Here is a 24,299-nt window from a genome sequence, read left to right on the forward strand (position 1 = left end):
TGAGAGTTATTACTGAGCAGAACAATGACTGAGACAGGCTTGCAGCCGACCATTGAGAGATGTATGCACAGAATCACTAGTATCACCCTTTCGATACTTCCGCGCTCCGAAAGCTCTCTAATCCTTCAGTCGTACGACTAACTTCTGTCCGTGGACTTCGTGCCGTTGGAGCATTCGGAGTCCATTGCGAATGCCGTCCCATCCGCCTTGCAACTCCAGCGGGGGGTGGCTTGTGATTCGACCTGCATCTATCATGCTTTGCATTTCCCGCTTCAAGTCCAGAGTAATCTGAAGTTTTTTTGGATCCGGGTTCCGATAATATTCACCTTCGGCATCCACTCCCATTCCAAGTGCCTCGGGCCCCATAACAAATGAGACTCCCACGGATCTTTTCGTGACCCACCCAGGCTGATATGCCTCGAGACATGCAAGGCGGCCCCCAGCACGGCACAATGAAGCGGCACAGACGCTCATAGACTCGAAGCTGGCGATGCAATCGACTGCGTGACGCAGCTCTCCTCTGGTTACTGCGCGAACTCTCTCCGCACATTTCGAATCAGCATAGGGGACGGTAGACCGCGCACCGAAGGACTGCACCATGGCAGAGGATGAGGGCGACGCAGTAGCAATAGTCGCGTAGCCGGATCTTAACGCGTTCAATTAGCTGCCCGCTCAGTACTCTGATTGATCTTCGCATACGTACAGCGACAGTAACTGACAGAGCATTGTGCCCGTAGCAGTTGCTCCGCCGTATACCAACACCGGCACACGCGATCCATCTTCCCTTGCAGGGAGCGGGCGAGATGGACGACCGATCAGCCCCGAAGCGTCATACATGACGAGGCCGGCGGTGTACCAGCCGACGCCACCAAGCGCCGCCGCTTGCAGATCACTCCAGTGTTGTGGTACACGCAAGAGCAACCTGGAGTCCGCCACTACGTATTCAGAAAATGCACCATTGTCTTGTCGGGCTCGATTGCAACCTTGGACGGCCCCACAGACCCGATCGCCTTGTTTCAGACCCGTAGCTTGCGCACGGGTCTCCGCGATAGTACCGCAGAAGTCGCACCCCAACACTGCTCCAACACACGGGAGATACCTCGGGAACTTGTAGTCGGAGGGGTTCAGAGCGACGGCAGTAATGCGGATCAGTACCTCATGCGGATGTTCGATCTTGGGTATAGACTGCGAAGTTTGGAGCTCGATCGGACCCTCTCCATTGCCGGATTGGACCAAACAGCATTGTTGTAGGGGCGCCATGGCTAACAAACCTTCCCTTTTGTTGAGGTGGGACCTTGGTATCTTCGGTAGCGAATATGCTACTTGATCTGAGTTGGAGTGGCTTTGGACCTGTCCTGGTTGTTAGCTCCATTTATGCCACATTGATCGAATGCCTGGACCCATGAAAATAGTTCGGCTATTAAAGCCTTCTGCACGGCCTGCATGTCCTGAAGAACTGAGCTATCACATGTACGGCCAGCCTCTTGCAGATGTATGCATAGGTCTCATACTATCAGCTGATTGATCCATCTGCGCTGCGAACTTGCCATGGCCACTGACAAAAGCAAGGTAGGTAAGAACCCATCAACGTAACGATTGCCTATTTAATTTCTGTGCAGTTTTTTGTGAGCAGGTCCGCTATTTCGTACGAAAAATGCACTTCAGTGGCAACACCCGACCAATCCATGCAAATCGGCATTTGCGCGTAGTCTGCATCGGAGCAGGCCCATCTGGAATCTACTTGGCTTACAAATTGAAGACTTGTTTGGTGGATTTCACGCTGGACGTCTACGAAAAGAACCCTGAGGTGGGCGGAACATGGTTTGAGAATCGCTATCCAGGCTGTATGAGTCTGTAAAACGCACAGTCGAGACCATTGCTGACCTTGTTTAAGGTGCTTGCGATATTCCAGCGTATGAAGAACGCTCCGTTCAGATCTGTTGATGCTAATTGGTGTCTACAGTCACAATTACACGTACTCGTTCGAGCCGAAACCTGACTTCTCTGCCACCTATGCAGCAGCAGGCGAGATTCAACAATACTTCAAGAGTTTTGTGGACCGGCACGACCTTCGGAGATACATTCACTGTGACCACTCAGTTGTCGGGGCGCACTGGGATGAGCAAAGTGCAGAATGGGTGGTTCAGGTGCAATACACTGGGGGTGTCTTGATACGGCGATGTGACTTCTTGATCAATGGGTCTGGGATCTTGAACTCGCCACGCTGGCCCGACATTCCCGGTCTGCGGTTGTTCAACGGGGCCGTCATACATACGGCCTTGTGGGACGAGAGAGTTGATTTGACTGGAAAGCGAGTGGGTCTTATTGGGATGGGGTTAGTCGTAGTGCTGGAGCGTCTCGCGCGTGTCATATGCTAACAGAGATTACTAGCTCCTCGGGTGTCCAGATTCTGCCATATCTTCAAGAGTACGGCGCCCAGTCCATTTTCAAGAGCATACTGACAGTTGTAATAGGAAGGCCGCTCATGTCACTGTATTTGCTCGTAGTCCGACGTGGCTCCTCTCTTCTGGTGGTGGAATGGAGTACCATGAGTTTAGCGAAGAAGAACGGAAGACCTTTCGAGACAGTCCACATGCTCTCCGCGAGTTTCGCCAAACGACGGAGAGAGGCCTACACGCTCTTTTTCCGGCTCTGATTCAGGGAACGAAGACACAGCGAGATCTGTGTTATCTCGCGAGGGAACAGATGGAAGGGAGCATCAAAGACGAGGCAGTCGCGTCAAAGCTGATCCCTAACTTCCCTCTCGGGTGCCGCCGCATAACTGTGAGCCTAACTCCTTTTCCAGGTCCGTCAGTAGCCTTTGGCTAATGTACAAGCTCGTCAGCCAGGAGCGCAGTGTCTAAGAGCGTTGAATGCACCCAATGTGTCCCTTGTCATTGGCAACATTACGGCGGTTGATCAGCATCACTGCACCACGGCAGAGCACGAGTATAAAGCTGACGTACTCGTATGTGCGACCGGTTTCGAAACGTCATATTGCCCTCGGTTACCTATTGTGGGACGAAGTTGCACCCTCCTTGCTGAGCAATGGATGCATGAGCCTCGATCATACCTAGGTGTGGCAGTGAATAACTTCCCCAACTACTTCACCTTTCTAGGGCCTAACTCCCCTTTCGGCCTAACTTCAGCACTCTTCACCATTGAACTGCAAGGTTCCTACATGTTGCACTTCCTCAATCGCTGGCAAAAGGAAGGAATACGCACCTACGATCCTACCGCGCATGCGGTGGATGACTTCATTGCTCACAAGGACTTGTTCATGCAAGGGAGCGTGTGGGGTTCTTCCTGCCACTCATGGTACAAAAACAAGTCTGGTAAGGTGATTGCTCAGTGGCCCGGGAGCTCTCTGCACTATATGGAAGCGTTGGCGCAGCCCCGCTACGAAGACTTTCACATTACGTATGCCGGCGGCAACCGCTTTGCGTACTTGGGCAATGGAATTAGCCAGACCGAAGCGAAGGAGGATGTGGACTCGGCCTATTACATTCGAGACGAGGATGATGGGGAGTCGATTTTTCGGGGTCTCTTGAGTAATGTCAACATCAAGGACACAAGGCATATGCTAGAATAAGTTCGGGGTGTAGCAGGTGGTGAACTGAACTTCTACTTGATAATCTCTGAGGAATAGTTAGGTTTTGCCATTTAGCTTCTTCGTCACGCAATTTATCTTCAGAAGTCTTGAAGATCGCTGTCGATTTGACTTTTGCACGACAGATCCTCCATGTCTGTTAATGATGTACAGGGATCTGTCAATTCCTGGTGGTAGTCTCACCTCCGTGATTATGTCTTTGTAGGCGACATTGACGTTTGCGGGGATAACGGCTAACTACTGGCGACAAATTTGATGGATCCGATATCCTCAGCTTCGGCGCCTTCTCTGCTTTTCAGAACCAGCTTCACATGCACTGGTGGGTCGGTGCTCCAACGCGGGGACTGAAGAACCTCAAGTATGGATCAATGTGAGATCAATTGCTTTGGCGGTGTGCAGTGGTGCCCAAGATCAGCCGGTCAAAACCAATGGAGAAGCTCGATGTCTATTCAATGTCGAATGTTTGAAGAAACATCCCTGCACGCACCTGAAGTCTGATACTCCCCATTTACTCGCCTGTCTGAACAACGTGCGGGATGGGAAGCTTACCGTTTCTTCTGGCTCTTGTCCGTCAGGGTCTCATCTACAAGAACTACCAGACACGCAAGACGACTGAAGACAGGCGTCTATGGCTATTATGCACTGGACATAATGTCCTCCACGGGAGATGAAGGCTATAGGCTTGTGGGGCCTTGCAAATAGAAGCAAGTCTCAGTCCTGCCATGGTGGGAAAACAATCAAAAATATTCCGGAAAGAAAGTAAGCGGGAATCCTGAGCCTATTACATGATATTCCCGTCCTACCAGTTGCAGCTAGCGCCATGCTCCTATGTTTAACTTTAAACTCATGTAAGGGGTGTAGTCTTCTGATCCCTTGCATCTACTGCCGCAGGTGTGTTCTTGGCGACAACATCCAAGTATAATTGTACACTAAGAGCCAACACCCAGGGCTTTCCAAGGCAGAAGCCAAGGAACTCTACCACTAATTACAGTTCTATTGATTAGACGGTGTTAGACAACTGGGGAATATGGACTCCAGTTCGTATCTGACAGCAGTGGCACTTGGAGTTGGCGCCCACTTGATCTTTCAGACGTTTAATCCAGACTTCCACCTATTACCACTTCTGCTGGTTTATTTTGGGGGTTGGGGGGTCCTTGTCTGGATTTTGAAACAGTTCGCCCCATCCATATTGTCTGCTCTGTTACACGCTGGCATCTTAAACTCCGTCTTTACACTTGCATTCACCACGAGTCTCATCGTTTACCGTCTATTCTTCCACCGCCTCCACAATTTCCCAGGACCCCTGCAAGCTCGCCTAAGTCGACTATATCTGGTTGCAAGAACATATCGTTCGCTTCAACTACATGTGGAGCTTGAGAGACTTCATCAGAGATATGGGGATTTCGTGCGAACAGGTAGGTACCTGTCGTTATTTATGCAACCCTGACATGCAACATGTTGCTAACCCAAGTCTAGGGCCTCGAGAGGTCTCAATTCTCCGACCATCTGCAATTCCGGCCATTTACAGCCGAAATTCCCGATGCCGCAAGTCCCTCTGGTACGCTCATGTGTCGGACAATCCACGCCAAGTATCTTTGCATATGGGTCGGGATCCCGAAATACATCACCTTCGGCGTAAAATCTGGGATAAGGCGCTGAACATGAAAGGTGAGCCACTGACAATTTTTTCTCCTTGGCAATCCAGCTCATCGGTTGCAGGAGACGACACAGCCAAGCTAGCCTACGAATCTGCTATCGTGCAGAAAGCCGCCAGTATGGTCCAACAGATCCGGCGTCTCATGCGAAAGGATGGGTCAGTCGATGCTGCGCACTGGTCTAGCCTGTTTGCTTCGGACGTCATGGGCATTGTTGGGTTTGGCGACAATTTCCATCAGGTTGACTGTGGCCAGGAGCACCCTGCAATTGCCAACCTTCATCAGTCAATGGAATTTCTGGGACGTTGGACTCCTACCCCGTGGGTTATCGGCCTTCTCGCGTCCCTCCCCGGGGCTGCAAAGAAACACTCGTCATTCCTCAAACACACTTCAAGATTGGTTGAAGCGAAATTAAAGGTGGGTTCCACGATCACGTATAATTCTTGGCGCGCTTACCCGAGGTTTAGGCCTGGCAAAACAATGATGGGCAACCTTCACAGGACATATTGTCCTGGCTAATATCGGCGATGAAAGATAATGACCCAGGGAAGCCACCCACCATCGAAGCATTGCACGAGGATGGCCGGTTGGTAGTCATTGCGGGAAGGTATGATCTACTCCCTGACTGACATCTGGGCATAGTTCTGATTCGTCTCGTAGCGATACTCTTAGTAGTACCCTCGCCCATGCATTGTACTATCTCACAGCTTATCCGAATGAATACAAAAAGCTCCAGCAAGCGCTATATAATCACCTGACAAGGGCCAATGGCACCACCGAATGGAGCACCTTGGGTAGCATAAGCTACCTGGATGCAATCATACAGGAAACCTTGCGCCTGAGACCAGCAGCTCCGAGTGGCCAACCACGCGTGACGCCTCCCGAAGGAATCCAGATCGATGAGGTCTGGGTCCCAGGAAATGTCAATGTGGTGGTCCCCCAGCACGTCCTTCACCGAGACGAGCGCTTCTTCCCTCGTGGTGAGGAATTTCTACCGCAGCGATGGGTTGATGGTGACGTTTCCAGGGACGCCTTCTTCCCATTTGGCTCCGGTAAGTGTCTTGCAAAAACCACTAAATGCCAATTCCAAAGCTAAGTACACCCTAGGTCCTCGTGCTTGTGTCGGGAAGCGACTGGCTATGGTCGAGCTGCGTATTATTCTGGCGCATATTGCATTGAACTTTGATCTAGAATTCGCCGACGAAAAAGCAGCTAAGGCGTTCATTACTCAAGGAAAAGACACGGTAACCTATACTGTACCACCGTTACCTCTGTTTTTCCATGACCGCAAGATGTAGTCTGTTCTAAGCACTAGATACATTAACCACAATTTTGCCAGTATGACCACCTTCCCATACTTTCTCATACGCCTGAATACAGTCTTCGAACTTGAATTCCTCTTCGTTGACAACGGGTCTAATGGCGTGCTGCTCCATGAAGTCGACCATCTCCTGGAACTGTTGCCGAGATCCCACATGAAGACTTCGAACAGTGGCGTATCTGAGGAACAATTCCGGGAAGGTGATGCCCGGGGTATTCTGAATGGTCTCCAACTCCTCCATGAGCCCAATGAGACTCACAACACCTTCGAATCGGATAGCCTGGAGGCTTTCCCGTAGTGAACGTTGACCCCCAAGCTCGATGATGTGGTGAAACCCTCTGCCACCAGGCGTCAAGGCCTTCGCAGACTCACCCCAACTCGGATTCTCCCTGTAGTTCAAGACATGCTCCACCCCAAGTGACTTCAAGAACTTCGCCTTCTCCGTCGTTGATGTCGTGACCACGACGTGAGCTCCAGCCGCCACTGCAAATTGGACCGCAGCTAGGCTTACCGCGCCGGTACCCTGGGTCAACACCCAGTCCCCAGCCTTGAGTCTGCGATCTGACAACCCACACAGGCCGTTCCACGCAGTAACCGCTGCGCAAGTCAAAGTTGCCGCCTCTCGATGAGTCAAATGGGTCGGGGCCTTTACCAGCCCCGATGCCGCCAAAACAGCATACTCACGCAAAGTCCCATCAATCGTCAAACCGAGCGCCGTGTTCTCAATCTCGGGAGTCAATGGACCTGTTTGGTAGGTCTGTTGCCAGATCGGGCACACGCAGTCACCTGCCTGGAACTCCGTGACTCCTGACCCGGTAGCAATGACGGTGGCCACTCCGTCACCACCTGCTACTCGGCGCTGGGGGCCCTCCTGTGGATATTTGCCTTTCATGCGGGCGATCTCTCCGTAGTTGAGGGATACGGCGTGGATTTGGAGCAGGCAGTCGCCCTCTTTCAAATCTGGAATTGGTACTCGTTCTTCCAGCTCTAGGCCGGTGGATTGGTCGTAGACCCATTGGGACGTCGTTCTTGGGATAGGCATCGTGCATTCGAAGATCGTATGTTTTGTGTGACGCAAAATGGAACCGGTGACTCCGTAGGAGATGAATTTATATAGTGTGATGATGTATACATTGAGGTAAATATACTTCGGCGGTGTGAGTGGAACGGCAAGCGAAGTCGACGTGTCGAGTCCGTGCTTCATATCCCTTGCTTTGACAACACTCTGCACACTGACTGCCGCGTTATGCCGCTGTCATGCATGAGAGCTTGCACGCAAGAAGAGAGAACGCTGTGTACGCTGCGTATAGAGGGTGGGCGCCACATTTTCTGCAGGCTAAATGTGCTGTGCTTCAGCACCTTTCCCAGATAATGAGAAGACTGACTTTGTTCTCCCTTTGAGATCTCCTTCCTCCCCCCCCCCCCACAAACCTCTGCAACTACGTGCTACTATCTACCTTTAGTTCCCTCTTCACAATCCCTTGCCATCGATCAGCAATGACTATCCCCCATCCCACCACAAGCTGGCGGCAGATCGGCCAAAACCGGTATTCTCGGCCACTGGACGCGCTGGAGACCACTCTCAACAGTGTATACTCCAATCCACAACATCCTGGATTTCCCACACATGATATGATTACCAGTGTTCGCCTGAAGGCGTCTACATCCACTGGTGATTTTCTTCAACATGCCAGGAGCGCATGGGAGCAGATGCGCCATATCCACCCTATGATCGCCGCAGAGTGCGATGGACAGCAGTACACCTACCAGTCTCCTGTCAACAGACAAGAAGTTGACGAATGGCTCAATCGGAGCTTCCTCGTCTCCCCAGGCCGTTTCCACAGTCCCGACAGCGTCTACAACGACTACAGCAACGTGCCAGTATCAGGTATACCTGTCCTGTATTGCTTCCGCGAAGAACATCGGTTCGTACTCCGGTGCCCTCATGTTTACACGGATGGAAGGAGCACTTGTTTTCTTCTCAACGGATTTCTGGCCGAGCTAGCCCGCATCAGCGAGGGCCAGGAGCCGCCAAGAAAATCGTTCGGTGATGAGGTGCGCAATCTCCCCTTGGGTGCCGTCGATGCTGCAAAAATCCAGCAGCCGACGGCCACGGACGTCAGTCACTCTCCGGTCCATTTCACCGGCCAAGAGATGAAGATGCCTACCCTGGGTAACCCGTTGACCCCCAAGCCCGGCCGAGTTCAGGTACTGCAGTTCTCCGACTGCGAAACCACGCAGATCCTGCATGGCGGGCGAGAAACCGGTCTCGGTCTCACAGCACTGGTCCATGCCGCGCTGCTTCAGGCCTGCAAGGATATGAGAGAATGTCCGTCGCAGGACATCCACACTTCCGTGACGGGCTTTAATCTCCGCGATCGCTGTGACCCTTCTCTTCTAGACTCTGTCGGGGAGGAAGCATTTGCCTCGCGTGTCAGTCTATGGCCTTACCAGGTTCGGGTCGGTGACTACTGCGATACGGCGGCGGCGCTCAAAGGCGAGTATCGCAATCTGGCCCAGAATAAGGACCGGTTGATTACGGAATCTATTTCTTGCCTGAATGAGTTTCTTCCGTCTCTGCTACAGGATGAGCCTCCGTTCTTTGCCAGCTTTATCGGGGACATTACCCCACTTTGGGAATCGTCGTACGGGTCATTGCGGGTGGAAGAGGCTTGGATTGCGCTTATCCCCATGACGGCAATGATGTACCTGGTCGTGCAGACATTTCAGGGCCGGTTGGCTGTACGGTTGAGTTACAATGAGGCATATCGTAGTGACAAGCAGGTTGCTGAGTTTTTGGAGAGGATTAGAGGGGAGCTGGATTGCCACGTTTTGCAGGTGGGCCGGGCATGGCAGTGTTGACAAATATGGTTCATTCGTAATACAGTAGTAGAAGTGTTAGATTAGGACCAACTTCATTGTCACGTAGATGTCCTGACTAGCTGACATCTCTTTTCACCTCGGGTTGCAGTTCTCAGAAATACATCCTAGGCTCAACACCCGCTCGTTTCCATTTTCTTTTTACCCTACGACCTCTACTCCAGAAGCAAAGATATATCACAGCAATGCAATTACTCTCTACTCCTCTAAATACAAGCCCAACTATTTCCCCAAAACAAGAAGCAAAGATACAGAAGCATCCCCATCAGCAATACTGCTCCAACCATCCCGTCAAATCCCCCACAGTAGGACACTCCAAGAACAACGAACTCTTAATCTCCAATCCCATCTCACTCCTCAACTTCTCCGACAGCACCAGCGACATCAGCGAATCCACGCCAAGCTGCACGAATGTCGCGTCCGCAGTAAGCTCTGCCACACCCAGGCCTGTCTCATTGGCAATCAATTCCAGACACTTGCCGGCCACACCAGTCACTGTTGATGCATCGGCGACGGGGGCATCCTGTTCAGTGGTGGGGGTTGCGACGCCGCTGGATGAGGGAGAGGATGAGCTGCTAGCTGTCGAGGGTGCAGCGGAGGTAAGATTAGGAAGTTGGAGCTGAACTTGCTTCTGCTCTGTCTTGGCCGGCTGGGAAGGGACAGTCTCCGTGGGTGTAGGGGTGGGAGATTGCTTCTTCACCACCGGAGCAGCGGCAGGAGCAGGAGCAGGAGCAGCATGCGCAGCGGCGTTCTTGTTCGGCGAGAAGAACCGATCCATCAATAAGCGGGGCACTCTACGGAACTTGAGCTGTTCCACGACACCGATGATCTTGTCCTCGCGGAGGATGTACAAGTCCCCCGCGTACATGTGGGCCTCGTCCGGCATGGGGAACATGCGGACATAGTTCCGGTATTTGCCACCAGCAATCAAAGGTTCAGTCATGCGGCAGCTACCGCATCCAGGGGTGACGTAGAAGAAGTCCCTAGTGTTGGAGGCATCGCTGCCGTTCATGACCAGGCCGGCCAGATGCGAGACGCTGTCGATCCAGTGGGGCGGGGTGTGCCAGGTGCCGTGGCGGTCGGTGGTAAGGGTGATGTCGGAGAAGGCCTCGTAGTCGTGGATGACGACGCGGTCCATGCCGCGATAGCGGGGGGCGTAGTCGACGACGTTCTTGAAGAGGGCGTAAGCGAGCGGCTTGGAGAGTGTGCTGGCTTTGTTCTCCGCGGCCATGTGCTGTAGGGCGTCGATGCGGCCCTGGATGAGGTGGGTGATGCGAGACCATTCCGTGGACCAGGCTGCGCCGGTTGGGTCGGCCGGGTACTTGATGCTGCCGGTGGCGAAGGGTGCTGCGGCGCGCTGGTTGGTGGTGGCATCGACGTCGTACCAGGCGAGGGACATGTGACGGGTGGGGAGGTCGAGATGGGCTTCGAGGGCCAGAGGTTGTGGGGTGTTGGAGTTGGTGTTCGCGACTTGGGCGTGCTGGACTTCGAAGTCGCAGAGATCCATGAGGACGTTGTCGGTACCTGGAACCAGGCGACGGTAGAGGTGCTCGCCAACGGTCATGGCCATGTCAGTCCAGATGGAGGAAGTGGCGACGCCGCAGTTGTTCATGGTGTGGCCGTGCACGGCTTCGAGGAAGTCGGGGTGCTGGATGTCGGAGATGGCTTTGAGGGTCGCGGTGGTCTTGTCGACTGTTTCTTCGGTGACCTGGTGAATGAGGGAGGTGCGCAGGGAAGACACGGATGGTACATCGGTGATGGCGCGCTTCTGGCTGCCGCCGTTCTTGATATGCGCCTTATCTAGGGTCCAGGTGCCTAGGTACTGGATCCAGTAGTTGACCTCGTTCCAGCGGTACTTGGGCAAGCGGAGAAGAGAGTAGGCCTGCTCGTCGGGACGGAAGTACTCGGCCCAGGAGGGAGTGCGGCCAGCCAGGTGCAGAGTGCAGAGACTCTTCGCCATGGTGGCAAAGTTGTCCTCGTTTCGGCGGCAGGAGGAGACGATACGTGCGCCAGGCACCAGGCTGCGCACGAAGCTGGCGCAGATGGGGTGCGGGCCGATGTCAACCCAGAGGGTCTGGTTGTTGACGATGCCGAGCTCCTGGGCAGCGTCGATGGCAGTCGCAAACTGGACGGACTCGCGGGTAGCCCGCACGATGTACTCTGGGTTGATGGACTTGCCGTCGAAGACGACGCTGCCCAACAGGGGAGAGAGGACAGGGACGCTGGGGGTCTTGAAGGGCACGGAGGCGACGGCCTTGGCGAGGCGTTCCCGAACGGCGTCCATCTGCGCGGTGTGGAAGGCAAAGGGAACATCGACGTTGACACACTTGATGCCTTCAGGCTCGAGCTTTTCGCGGATGGCATTGAGGTCCGGGATCGAGCCGCCGATGACGGTGTCCTGGTGCGTGTTCTGGCAGGACAGCTCGTAAGTGGGTGCATCAGGGCCGGTTCCAACCAGACGCTCAATGTCAGCCATGGTCGCGCGCACCGAGAGCATGGCGTGGCTGCCGGGGGTGCAATGTTCCTCGATGAGCTGAGCCCGGTGGCCAACCAGGTAGAGAGCATCTGCTGTGGAGAGCACGCCGGCGATAGCCAGGGCGGCATATTCGCCCAGACTGTGGCCGATTACGGCGTGAGGAGCAGGAATTCCCAGGAGGAGGAGCCAGAGCCGAGCCAGGGCAATCTCCACGATCACAATGCTGAGCTGCGTGACCATGGCCGTAGCAGTTCCCTCTTCGACCTCGCCGAGGATGACCGGCACAATAGAGGGAAATCCCAGTCGCTGGGACAGGTGGTCAAGCTGGCGCACTTCAGCGCGGAAGGAAGGCAGAGCCTGGAAGAGACCCTGTGCCAGTCCAGCGTAGTATGCACCCTGGCCGGTGAAAGTGAACACCACAGGGGGAGCTTCGGTGGGAATAGGCCGGATTTGAGACACGGCGTCGTTGTTCACGGCGTTGCGCAGGAACTTTTGCAGGGCGGGAATATCGCTGACAGCAGTGGCCACGCGCCAGCTGTGGTGCATGCGCCGCGCACAGGTTGTGTAAGATAGGTCACCAAGATCGGTTTCCGGCTTGTCGTCGAGGTAGGCAAGGAGAGTCTCCAAGTTGGCAGCCAAGGACTTCTTCGACTTGGCAGAGATGACTACCGGGTGCGTCGAGCGCTCCTCGCGGGCCACAGTCACCTGCTTCTCAGGGGCATCTTCCAATACCAGGGTTGTGTTACCACCGTGCGCACCGAAAGAGTTCACAATGGCGCGGCGAATCTGGCCTGCAGCCCGGGGCCAGGCAGTCTTGCTTCGAGGCAAATGAACCTGGCGCTGCTCGAGATCCGTGGGAATAGCCGGGTTGATGACAGTTGGGATACCGATGTGAGCAGGGATCTCGTTCTTCTGGTACATAAGCAGCACCTTGAGCAGGGAGGCAATACCAGCGGCCGCCTCACCATGTCCGATATTACTTTTCACCGCGCCCAAGTACAGCGGCTGGTCGGCCCGACGACGATGAGTCCGGGGAGCGAAGACATCCAACACCGATTCAGCCTCCTGAGCGTCACCTGCCTGGGTACCGGTGCCGTGCAGCTCAACATAGCTCACATCCAGCGGGTTGACAGCCGCTTGGTGCAGCACCTGGGTATAGTTCTCCTTCTGGGCGCCAGCATGGGGGTGGGTAATGGAGATAGCCTCCGCCGAATGGTTGGTGGCAGCGGATAGCACGACAGCCAGGATGTTGTCATTGTCTGCTTCCGCATCCTCAAGGCGCTTGATCACAACGGAGCCAACACCGTCGGCACGGCAGTAGCCGTCAGCAGACTGATCCCAGACCTTGCACTGGCCGGTGCGTGACAGGAAGTGGCCGTTGCCCAGACCAGCGTAGTTATCGGGGTCAGTGATGATGTTCAGTCCGCCGGCCAGAACAGTATCGGCTTCACCGGCCCACAGGGCCGAGCAAGCCGCCTGAACGGCAGCTAAGCCGCTGGAGCAGGCCGTGTCCAGGTTAAAGGACGGGCCGCCGAACTTGAAGAAGTAGTTGATGCGACCGTTGGCAAAGGCACGCTCACCACCAGGCACGGCGTAGGTGCCGATGTTCTGAGACGCGTTCAGCTCACGCCAGTCATCACTGGCCTGTCCGTAGAAGGTGGCAATGCGCTTGGGGTTGGACGAGGGCGTGCGGCCAGAGACAACACCTGCCATCTCCAGGGCTTCGTAAGCGGTGACAAGGGCGAGACGGTGCATGGGGTCGGTCTGCTCAGCCTCCCGAGGGGACATGTTGAAGAATCCGGCATCGAAGAGTCCGGGGTGATCGATGAAGTTGCCAAAGGGAGTGCGCGTTGCGTTTTCGGTCTCGCCAGTCGGGTCGTAGTGCGTTTCGAGGTCAAAGCGATCCGCAGGCACCGTCGTGTGGGTATCGCGACCCTGTGCAAGCAGCTCCCAGAAGAGGTCGAGATCATTAGCGCCGCCGGGCATGCGGCAGGCCATGCCAACAATGGCCAGCTTCGAGTCTGCGCACGACTTGGGCTGACGCGCGCCGTAGTCCTGGAACACCCAGGGAATAAGGTCGGTCGTGCTGATGGTCCGGTCAGGGAAGCAAGCCTCCAGGGCTTTTAACAGACCCTTAAACACCAGCGAAGTGCGGTAAGTCTCGATCTGACACTTTGTGGTGTCGGCACAGCGTTCAGTACGGTCGAGAATGCCGGCTGTGATGTTATCCAGGAAGATGGTGCCAGTCAGAAGCTCTGTGCTGATAGCGCGGAACAGCTCAGCGGCCGTGGTGGCCTCGAAGGGCTGTCCAGACCGCGACGAGAGTAGTGCCAGCTGCACTGGCCGAGAGGTGGGGATGACGGATCCATCGGGGTGAAGAACACGATGGATGGTCTCCTCGTCATAGAGGTGGGCCGCATGGCAGAGACCATCATACACAGGAAGGGCAAGAGACTTGGAGTAGCGCAGGCGCTGAGAGGCCCGAAAGGCGGCACGGATGCGCGAGGGAGGGCCGCTGACACTCACAGAGGTCTTGTCGGCTGCACTGATGAACACCTTGAGCAGCTCGGGAGTGCCCGTTTCCGTGTTGTATCGCGACAGTTCCTCTTGGAGGTCTGATGCGGACTCGCCGGTGACAACATGAGCCCAGCTGAGCAAGCTGCCGTCTGCCTGGGGAGCTTCCAGCTTGCGGGAGATGTCGTGGACGTAGACTCCCAAGCGGAAGGAGACGCGCACACACTCAGCACCGTTCTGGACCACCTCAGCCAAGTGAGTGGACAATGCAACACCAGCGGCGGCGAGCAGGCCAATACTAAGACCAGCCAAGGTGGTTCGGTCTGCGGAGAGGTCCCAGGCACGCTCCTCGGCCTCGTAGTGGCCAATAAACATTCCCAGTTCCAAGATCGTCAGCAGGGCGCTTTCCATGGCAGCTCCCAGAGGGCCCTGACGGAAATCAACCTCGGTTAGAGGCATCAGGTTTTCGAAATGAGGAACCAGCTTCTTCAGTGGCTCGGGAAGTTGGGCAACTTCATTCTGGAGCACGCGAGTGGACTCCTCCAGGAAGGTTGCCAGCTGGCGAAAGCGCCGGTCCTTGCTGTGTCGGTGCAGACCGCGGAAGAGGGTCTTGAGATCGTCATTGGGGAATTCGTTTCCGAAGAAGACCAGCTTCGTAGGGGCAGACATGGTGATTTATTGGTCGATTGAATTAGATTGGTTTGAGTGAGAGAGTTTGTTGTTTTGGGGAGAGGTAATTGCTTTGCTTTGCTTCGCTCTGCTGTGCTGTGCTGTGCTGTGTTGGACTGAGATGAGATTTTCAACAACGGCGAGGTTTGATGCTCTCTATATACCCTTCGTCATCTCAGCAAAATGAGTCTGAACCTGCGACCGAATTTCGTGAATTCCTCCATGTCCGTTTCGGACAATGAAGCTGAGTCGATTCAGCATCATCATCTCATCATCATCGCGATGCATAATGGGGCCATTGTCGGACGGCGTAATGACATCGCTCGGGTTTTGATTCTGAATCCTGCAGAATCCCTCGGCAGATAAAAGTCGGATTTTAAACTTTGTTTCAGGTACTCTGAGAGGAATGATAGGATTCGTGGGATTGGATAGTGAAAAAAAGTGGCAGGATCGGACGGACAAATGGGGCTGATGTCAGATTTGCTCGGATGGCATGGCCTCCACGTGTGTCCGATTAAATTCCGTTCCAGAACCAAAATAGAAGCATTGAAAATGGTATAGAACATTAATCTGGCCCAGTTCATGCATATCAAGAATTGACTGAATGAGTGAATGGTGACTACGAACTAGTATTCAACATGGCGTTCTGTATCCCCTTTGCTCAGTCCTTCTGGCAGGAATATTTGTCCGGCCAGGAGGCCAACCTGCCTCGTCTTCCCGAAGTCGAGCAAGTCACCGAGAGAGTGATGCGCATTCTCGGAGGCAATCCCGGGCGCATGCAGCTGCAAGGAACCAACACATACCTCGTGGGGACGGGCAAATTCCGAATTCTCATTGACACCGGCCAGGTAGTCCACCTATACCTTCCTGCCATGAATACTTCTAACGCCGAACAGGGTGAAGCAAGCTGGATTGAAGCTCTCACGGAACAACTGGAATCCAACGGTCTAGAAATCTCCCACGTCCTGCTCACTCATTGGCACGGCGATCACACCGGTGGAGTCCCCGACCTCATCAGCTACGACTCCGAACTGTCCTCTCGGGTGTACAAAAACACCCCCGATCTCGGCCAACAAGCCATCCACGATGGCCAGAAGTTTCACGTAGAGGGCGCAACTATCCGCGCTGTCTTTACTCCCGGACATGCCTTCGATCATATGTGCTTTTTGCTGGAGGAAGAGAATGCCCTCTTCACCGGGGACAATGTGTTGGGACACGGATACTCCGTCGTGGAAGATTTAGGCACGTACATGACCAGCCTGTCACGCATGGCGGATCTCAATTGCGCGCTCGGGTATCCAGCGCATGGAACACGCATCGAGGATCTTCCCGCTAAAATGAAAGAATATATTCAGCATAAAGAGTCGAGAATGCGGCAGGTACTGGCCGCGTTGGAGAGAAGTCGGGCGAGGATGGCAGCGTCCGGGGGCGGGCGTCGTGCCGGCTCTCTAACGTTTCCGGAGCTCATTAACTCTATGTATGGAGGGATTCCGGATGATGTTGAACAGGCTTTGACTCCATTCTTGAGTCAGGTTTTATGGAAGTTGGCGGAGGATCGGAAGGTTGGATTTGAGGGAGAGCCTAGTCAGAGACGCTGGTTTGCGGTTGGGCCGCCGGCTGCATCTCCAGTGAGGCTGTAGATTCATTTCCAAAATCTGGTTTTGTATTTAGTTGCTATTCTTGTTCATACCAGTTTTGCTGAATACCGACCTTCAAATTAAATAGTGATAATAGAACCAGTGGCTCACTCTCATTGCATGACCGGTATGTCGCAAGCTATGCTCTTAATCGCTGTCAATGACATTAACTATTATATTAGGTGTATACGCGCATGATCGTTGCTAGAACAGTTGTTCCTACTATATCAGTTGATGAACCGAACTTAGTATTGAGGACCCTTATTTTGTATTAAAACGTAGCAAACATTTACTGAGTTACCCCACAAACTAAGAATTCACTTCATACAATCAACTCCAGATTCAGCGAATAACTAAATAAGACTATCTCAACATTAAGACATAACTCCCAGCACACCAGTTACAGCTGCTAATCAATGAGCCTCCACTTCCTTCATAGCAGCCATCATTTTCTTCTTCTCCGCAATCTCCATCCATTCCCTCATAGGCCGATGCAACTGGAAGAACCTCTGTCTGGAGCGTCTGACAGCCTCCTGACAGCGTCTCCACGCGCGATCATAGTATCCCGTCACAGCAGCATCCAACTCCCCTTCCTTACCCGTCAAGGCCTCAGCCAGCTCCACCGCATCAACCAGGGCATGATTACCACCTTCACCTCCGAAAATCGGCATCGCATGCCACGAGTCCCCAATAAACACCACCCCCTGCTTCTGCGCAGCATTTACATCCTCCCTTGTCACCGACACACACCGACTCACCCAGTTGAACACCCGATGAGTCGGCAACGCCTCAGCATTAAGTAGCTGGGACCACGGTCTTGCCAGATCCCGGGAGGCAATTTCCTCCAACAGAGCCGGAGGAATCTGCTTGGCCTCCGCAGCAGAGACATGCGGCCGATAGAGGGGATCCTCGGTATCCTTATCGGCTATACTCGGTCTCGAATACGACCAATCGAGATGGACATGTGTCGGGGTGATATTACACACAGTAATAGGGGTATTAAACCCATCGCCCACACCAGCTAGAATATTCGACGGTCCAGAATGCGGACGGATAAGATTATCGAATTCCTTGCGGGGGAGTTCCAATTCCCCATGGTACACCACCACGGGCACAATATCCGGGCTCACATGGGGTAGGATCTGCGAGCGCACGGTGGAGTGCACGCCATCAGCTGCGATGACAAGTGAGCCCTGATACTTTGCGCCGTTCTCGAAAGTGGCCGTCACGTTGCCCATTGAGCCCTGCACGCTGCGGAGACGGTGGCCGTAGCGGATGTCCACTTCCTCGTCGCCGCTATCGGCGATCCAGGTGCGGAGGGCATTGCGGTTTGCCCGCACAATACATTGCTTCGCTTCGGGGTCTGGAGCGACTAGCAGGTTTCCGGTATGGTTGTCCCGGAGGGCTTGGTCAATCCAGCCGGTTCCGCCGAGGATGCGGTCCGGGGCGACGCCCCGGGTGAGACTGCGGAGGGGCAGGTCGCCCAGGGCTGTGAGAAGGGAGGTGTATCCCCACTCGCGGAGGCTGATGGCGTAGCCTTGGGTACGGTCGGGGGTGGAGGCTTCGAAGACGATGTTGGGGATGGAGGCGTTGGTGAGAATGCGGGAGACAGTGAGGCCGGAGAGGCCGGCGCCGATGATTAGGATGGGAGGGGTCATTTTCTTCGATCAGTATAATATAGATGGTGAGTTATAATGGTCCTCCTCTTCTTCATGACTTGCTCCATTTTATCAATGTCTCTTAACCTCTGCCGGACGGATTAGTATTCGCTCGGTGTATAGTCTGACTAAATGTGTTTGGCCCCCACGATGGGAATCCGATCATGACATTATCAAAAGCCGGTCGGAGTGAATCCTAAGTAGTCCGTTCAATTTTGCGTCGGATTCTAACTTTATTCCTGATTCTGCAACTGTTTCATGTCCATGTGGCATGCAATGCGTCTTTGACATTTTCCGAAGTCCTGTCCGATCTGACACTGTATACTCTCCGAGGGTGAAGTATAAAATGTCTCTCCGCCACGAACAACCTCACCATCATAACAACACAAACACTTAAAGCAACAAGCATAACTCATCACTTCAATCAATCAATCCAAAATGTCCTCAACTACCACCACCACAACAACCTCCTCCACCCCACCCAAACCCCAACCCCAGGAACAAGAACAAATCTACACCCCCTGGCGCCTCTTCATCTACGACATCTGGGTCCTCGGCATCGTAAGCACCCTCGCCTGGGGCTGCCGAATCAGCACCTACCTAATCCCCTTATTCCGGTCCAACGTGGGCAAAAACCACCTCGACATCGGCGCCGGCACCGGCTACTACCTCAACCAAGCGCAGATCCCATCCAGCACGACGCTCACAATCGTGGACAACGAAACGCACGCGCTCAACGTCGCCCTCGCGCGGTGCAAACACCCCTCCACCAAAACCCACGGCATAGTCACCGACATCCTGCAACCCTCCCCCTTCCCAGAATCCTACTCCACCAACGAAAAGAACCAAAAATTCGACTCCGTCTCAATGTACTACCTCCTGCACTGCTTGCCCGTCCCCATGGCCAGCAAATGCAAGATCTTCACGCACATCAAGAAATACATGACGGAGGACGGGGTGGTCCATGGTGCGAATGTGCTGGGTAAGGGGGTCAGGAAGGATAATTGGTTTGCGGCGATTATTCGTCGTGGGTGTTTGAATCATGGGGTGTTTCATAATGACGAGGATAATGCGTTTGAGTTTGAGAAGGCCCTTAGGGAGAATTTTTGGGAGGTCCAGACTTGGGTGGTTGGGAGTGTTTTTGTTTTTAGGGCTAAGAGGCCGATTTTTGATGCTTAGGGGGGTTTGAGGAGTAGCTACTGGTTTAGTGCTAAGGGTGGGGATGTGGTAGAGGGGTATAGAGGGAGCGGTGGGTGTTTCGGGACATTGGTGGTAGATACATGGGAATCTATTGCTGTGTTAGGCTTAGAAGATTATCTAGTACTTGGTTCTGTTTCGTAATTGAATGATTTGCTTACTTTATCATCAACCCCAGGGAGAACTATAAGTAGTTAAGCACTGGCATCGGCTTTTAATCGTCTTTTGCGGGTTTTAACCCCTCCACCCAGAACTACTAAACAGGTTGATGTCTTGTCCGAAAGGAATCGCCAAGTGTGTCTAGATTCAGATTCTCGCTTCGATTACGATCATATCATCGTTACTAGCAAAAGCCACCAGCCACTATTAACTCCCCCAGTTCATATCGAAAAAGAACATATCCGGCCCCGCGATCTCATTGAACGGAATCCCCGAGAACAGCTCCTCCCACATCATATCCGCCCCCGGATCCATCCCGTCCGCCACCGCCGTCGTCGTTGGAGGTACCCCGAAGAGAGAAGGGTTGTCCAACGACGGCGGCGAGAGCGCCTCCCAGGTGGATACCGGAAGGAGGGACGGCAACCCCAGATCCGCGGGCGGGGTGGATCCGGTGGGCACCGGCCAAGAGCAACCGGACATATGTCGATCATCATTACTGCTCTGCGGCCGAGGCACGCCCGGGAAGGTTGGCGGAGTGGCTGGGCTCCAGTTGGTGCTAGGGAGACTGCTCGGTGGGAGTGCGGCTGGTGCCGCCAGTTTCTCTCTCATACGCCGCATGAGTTGCCCGAACGGGCCGCCGAGAGACCGTCCCAGCGTCGCCTCATGCTGCAGGTACGACGACTCGAGCAGCGGCCAGGCGTACCGCACCAGGGCAGTGTCGCTGCTCACATAGCACTCCGCTAAAGCCATCGCCAGCGCGTACCAGGGAATTGTCACGTACCAGCGGAAGCCCTCGGCGCGGGGATCCGTGTGCATGAGCTGCGCTTTCTCCAGCACGGGAAGGCAGAGACGCAGCAGTTCGGTGTTTCCCTCGCGGCGAGGCGGTGGTGCTCGTCCGTGCCACTGAAGCGGTCGCGCGGCTGCCAGTCGTACCGTCGCGATTAAACTCTGCGTGCCGTGCCAGGTGAACCACGCGTACGCAGAGGTGCCGGGGTCGCAGAAATGGAGAAGTCGCAGTGCTTCTTGTTCGAAGTGCCGGGCTTGCTGCTGCGGCCAATTGGGGTCGCATGTGCGAGTGCGGGATGTTGAAGTGCCGGAGGTAGAGTATGCGGGAGTTGAAATGCCCCCGTCGACCTTGCGATCGTGTTGAGCAAAGTTGAGAAGACGACCCGTCCGCTGTGCATGGTAGGTAACCAGCGCAAAGGTCGTGTCTGTCAGACCCTCCCGGTTGGGGTCACAAGGTGCAGCCGTGGTTGAATCAAAGTCCGAGTCATTGATGTGGTGAGGAAGAGCTGTGGATGCCGACTCGTCGACGCTGATAAGTGGCTCGGATGCCTGACCGAATGAGGCCTGCAAATCCATCAGGCAAATGGTATACCACAGACGCCTCCGCATCTGCTGATCAAAAAAGGTCTCTGTCTCAGGATCTAAATAAAGACCGAGGCCTTTTCCGATTCGTACAGCCAGAGCGATCAGAGTCCAGACAGCTGGGGTGCGATCTTCCGATCTCCTAGCTACCTAGAGAAAGTCAGTCTGATGTCGCTTCTTTTTGGTCAAGTCCAATTCATACCAGATACAAAATAAACGCTTGCAGAACGGTAATATCGCGGCTGGTGAGCAAACCCGCACGGCCAATGGCCGTCTCACAGGCCACACGAGACTCAGCCAACAAATCTGCCTTGCTGGCATGAAACATTACTGAACACTGGTTTTCCGTCATGCTGCTAATAGCCGAGTAGCAGACGGCGGAACCCAGTGCTTCTACCGAGGGGTGACCATCGGCGTACGCCAGGTAGGTTTCACCCTGCACCATCCATCGGTTCAGCGACGGGCGATGGAGGATCTTGATCACCGGGTCGACTTGTTGGAGGTACACTTCACAGAGCTGACGAGCGACCACCGGATTATGCAGCGGACTCATGGACCGTAGGGCTGCAGAAGGATTGCTAGCCCCGAGGCCAAGAACCTGGATTCCGTCATCATTGGGTGGCTCGGCCTTGGCTGAGTCGGAGGAAGGGATCGGGCCCTCTTGTCCTCCGGCCAGCGATGATTCGACCACATCGCGGAGTCCGTGAATCTGCATGTGTCCGCGTCAGCATTCTTTCCTTCCTGGTCCAGGTTGGCAGACCTACTTCATCCACCAAGTCGGCCCAGAACTGATCGGGCCGTTGCAACATGAGACGCTTAGAAACAATAGAACTATTTAGGATGGGGGAAGTATTAGGATTAGGAGCCGTTTGGAATGTGGAAGTGTCGGATAATTGGACGGACTGGTCATTGCCGAGGTCAGCATTCCGCGAGGCTGAAAGAGCAGGGGTGTATAGCGCACCTGTTCCCGCGAAGTTGCGGATGGAGTTCGAGTATGGGTGTGGGAGCTCATCCCCTGGATGAGAGCTTCTAATCGGTGTATTCGTTCCTGGAGATCCTCATTGACGGGGACCGTGGGCTGGATCATCCGATCGGTGTCCCCGGGAGCTGATGTGGGCGGAGGCGATGACACTCGACGCGGACGAGTAGCATGTCGGCCTCGGGGCAGTCGCGTGCGATAGATGGGAACACAGACCGTGCCCGAGGCAGCACAATTGGTACAGGGGGTGAGCTTGTCGCACTTGACCTTGCGCTTGCGGCAGAGTTCGCAACTGAGTTGGGGAGTCGTGGTGGTTTTTCGCGGGGGTAGCGATCTGGCCGGGGAACTGTGTTGTTCCATCACGATGATAGAGCTGACTCTGTATTTCTCTCTCTTTCTTTCTTTTTCTGTATGTGTTTGTCGCTTTTTCACTCTTTTTATTGTTTCTCGTTTCCCTTTGTAGATAGATGGTGATGTTGAATCTTCGACGTCTAAAGGAATGCGATGACGATGGAAGAAGTATCTCTTGATTGTTCGGCGGCAAGAGATAATAATAAGCTGGATCCGGTCATCCGCTAGACGCAAGGAAACGAACGACAGGGGTTGTGGACAGTAAGTTAGTAAGTACTAGCATGCTGCAGCATTCGACGCAATCCTCCCAGGCAGGCCAGATCCTTCTAATTCCTGTTGCGATGAATCAGAAGGAATACGAAACGACGATGGAGGGATCTCCGCACAGGACGTCAGCAAGCCTGCTGGTCATGGCTGGTGCATGCTAAGCCCACCCGGGCATATGCACCCATTCTGGCCCCCATCGCAATCCTGCTTCCATCGGCCTTGTGCTGGTCGCGGTGCTTCTTGCTCCCGCATCCCGCTGAAACACTCTAAACCTTTTTGCCCGCTATTGTGGTCAGATTTGAACTCAAGATACCTTCCTCCCCTTGCAACAAATATGATTCGGTTATTGCTCGGCTGCAAGTCCCCACCCCCTTCCTTCTTCCCCTCTTTCTCCATCCCTCAGTCAGCAATTCCTGGTGTGGTTCAGTCCCACCCTAATTTAGTAGTCATCTACAACGTTCGCGTGGGCAGACCAAGCACAGGCAAGATCGGCCTGAGTGGTCGCCCTACCAGCCCGGTTAGAGGTTGACGAAACTGTTACCTACTAGGTTCCTCCACCAGACCACGATCTTATCGGTTTGCTCGTGGCGCTGCGACCACGTGTGACCGGACGATCTCGATCGATTCTCCTACCACCATAGTACTGCGTGGTCGGTCGCTATCCCTAGAAACTCCCTCTTATGGAGACGGTAAATAACACTTCTCCATCCACTTCGACTAATTGCTAGATAAAGAATCACTTCAGACATTTCAAAGCTTCTACGATGGCGTTTTTCGGAATTTAACGCCGATGTTATATTACGCGGAATCTATCCCGAGGCATCGGAGGTTATCACTCTCCGACGAAGGAATGCCAGAATCCGTGGCTATTTTCCACCTCCTGCTAACCAAGTGGAGCCTTGATGATCCCTACCCGCAACAGCGATGGGACGAAATCCGAGCCTGTTGGGTGGGGGGAGCGTGTCAGATCGAACGATCAGCACCTTGCCACCTTCTACTTCTGTTTAGCATCACAGTATCTCGATATACTTTCCTCGTGTCCAGCAGTTCAGGGCTACTGGAGGATTCTCCCGGTAACCCACCCGTCTCCCTTCTTGGGGCTAACCCTTTCTCTCACTATTCTTCACGTTCATCCCACCCTCTAACCTAACTTTGCTGGTCGTAACCCAGACGGGATCAACGCCCTGACCCGTATTCTGAGCTAAGCGAGCAGTGTAGCCTGCAGAATATGACAAAGCCAGTTAGATATCACGGTGCCGATCAGACTCCCCTCACAACAAACAGATCGCACTGTCTCCCACGCGAAACACATTCCTCTCTGGCCCGCAAGTAGAATTATCCCCTGCGGCATTCTGATACAACTGAGCCACTGCAGGCCGTCAGACCACAAACTCCCTCTCGTATATGTACATAAGATGGGCCAGGAGCCGCGTCGATCCCCACGGCTTGCTTGGTCACCACAAAGCATTGGACAAGCCTTGTTGGTTACACTTGGCTCTGCTTCAGTGAACATCTTTTTGAGCCTTTGACGACCAATACGAGCCGCACCTACTTATAT

The 24,299-nt window shown here is 54.2% G+C and overlaps 10 protein-coding genes across 10 annotated transcripts; 5 read left to right on the top strand and 5 right to left on the bottom strand.

Annotated features, from left to right (window-relative positions):
- Window positions 1-117: 117 nt before the first annotated feature.
- AtWU_06966 (zinc-binding alcohol dehydrogenase family protein) lies at window positions 118-1,260 on the bottom strand (the record flags this gene model as incomplete). Its single annotated transcript, XM_035502075.1, has 2 exons — window positions 118-646; window positions 704-1,260. 2 exons carry the CDS (start codon window positions 1,258-1,260, stop codon window positions 118-120), a joined length of 1,086 nt encoding a protein of 361 aa, XP_035357968.1.
- Window positions 1,261-1,654: 394 nt separating this feature from the next.
- AtWU_06967 (flavin-containing monooxygenase) lies at window positions 1,655-3,592 on the top strand (the record flags this gene model as incomplete). The annotated part of the gene is made up of 6 exons (XM_035502076.1): window positions 1,655-1,844; window positions 1,895-1,913; window positions 1,964-2,335; window positions 2,392-2,427; window positions 2,475-2,784; window positions 2,846-3,592. The coding sequence occupies 6 exons, from the start codon at window positions 1,655-1,657 to the stop codon at window positions 3,590-3,592; spliced, it is 1,674 nt and encodes a 557-aa protein (XP_035357969.1).
- A 1,045-nt stretch (window positions 3,593-4,637) lies between these two features.
- Window positions 4,638-6,563, top strand: AtWU_06968 (cytochrome P450; the record flags this gene model as incomplete). Its single annotated transcript, XM_035502077.1, has 6 exons — window positions 4,638-5,025; window positions 5,087-5,278; window positions 5,330-5,682; window positions 5,733-5,872; window positions 5,926-6,317; window positions 6,373-6,563. 6 exons carry the CDS (start codon window positions 4,638-4,640, stop codon window positions 6,561-6,563), a joined length of 1,656 nt encoding a protein of 551 aa, XP_035357970.1.
- A 6-nt stretch (window positions 6,564-6,569) lies between these two features.
- AtWU_06969 (zinc-dependent alcohol dehydrogenase family protein) lies at window positions 6,570-7,628 on the bottom strand (the record flags this gene model as incomplete). The annotated part of the gene is made up of 1 exon (XM_035502078.1): window positions 6,570-7,628. The coding sequence occupies one exon, from the start codon at window positions 7,626-7,628 to the stop codon at window positions 6,570-6,572; it is 1,059 nt and encodes a 352-aa protein (XP_035357971.1).
- Window positions 7,629-8,083: 455 nt separating this feature from the next.
- Window positions 8,084-9,448, top strand: AtWU_06970 (uncharacterized protein; the record flags this gene model as incomplete). Its single annotated transcript, XM_035502079.1, has 1 exon — window positions 8,084-9,448. One exon carries the CDS (start codon window positions 8,084-8,086, stop codon window positions 9,446-9,448), a length of 1,365 nt encoding a protein of 454 aa, XP_035357972.1.
- A 283-nt stretch (window positions 9,449-9,731) lies between these two features.
- nscA (non-reducing polyketide synthase nscA) lies at window positions 9,732-15,125 on the bottom strand (the record flags this gene model as incomplete). The annotated part of the gene is made up of 1 exon (XM_035502080.1): window positions 9,732-15,125. One exon carries the CDS (start codon window positions 15,123-15,125, stop codon window positions 9,732-9,734), a length of 5,394 nt encoding a protein of 1,797 aa, XP_035357973.1.
- Window positions 15,126-15,763: 638 nt separating this feature from the next.
- On the top strand, window positions 15,764-16,765 carry AtWU_06972 (metallo-beta-lactamase domain protein; the record flags this gene model as incomplete). Its single annotated transcript, XM_035502081.1, has 1 exon — window positions 15,764-16,765. The coding sequence occupies one exon, from the start codon at window positions 15,764-15,766 to the stop codon at window positions 16,763-16,765; it is 1,002 nt and encodes a 333-aa protein (XP_035357974.1).
- Window positions 16,766-17,175: 410 nt separating this feature from the next.
- nscC (FAD-dependent monooxygenase nscC) lies at window positions 17,176-18,420 on the bottom strand (the record flags this gene model as incomplete). The annotated part of the gene is made up of 1 exon (XM_035502082.1): window positions 17,176-18,420. The coding sequence occupies one exon, from the start codon at window positions 18,418-18,420 to the stop codon at window positions 17,176-17,178; it is 1,245 nt and encodes a 414-aa protein (XP_035357975.1).
- Window positions 18,421-18,858: 438 nt separating this feature from the next.
- AtWU_06974 (S-adenosyl-L-methionine dependent methyltransferase) lies at window positions 18,859-19,599 on the top strand (the record flags this gene model as incomplete). The annotated part of the gene is made up of 1 exon (XM_035502083.1): window positions 18,859-19,599. One exon carries the CDS (start codon window positions 18,859-18,861, stop codon window positions 19,597-19,599), a length of 741 nt encoding a protein of 246 aa, XP_035357976.1.
- A 384-nt stretch (window positions 19,600-19,983) lies between these two features.
- nscR (Zn(II)2Cys6 domain-containing transcription factor nscR) lies at window positions 19,984-22,483 on the bottom strand (the record flags this gene model as incomplete). Its single annotated transcript, XM_035502084.1, has 4 exons — window positions 19,984-21,294; window positions 21,347-21,853; window positions 21,909-22,046; window positions 22,106-22,483. The coding sequence occupies 4 exons, from the start codon at window positions 22,481-22,483 to the stop codon at window positions 19,984-19,986; spliced, it is 2,334 nt and encodes a 777-aa protein (XP_035357977.1).
- Window positions 22,484-24,299: the final 1,816 nt, after the last annotated feature.

This window comes from Aspergillus tubingensis (assembly GCF_013340325.1).
Source record: "Aspergillus tubingensis WU-2223L DNA, scaffold_8, whole genome shotgun sequence".
NCBI classification, from domain to species: Eukaryota; Fungi; Ascomycota; class Eurotiomycetes; order Eurotiales; family Aspergillaceae; genus Aspergillus; species Aspergillus tubingensis.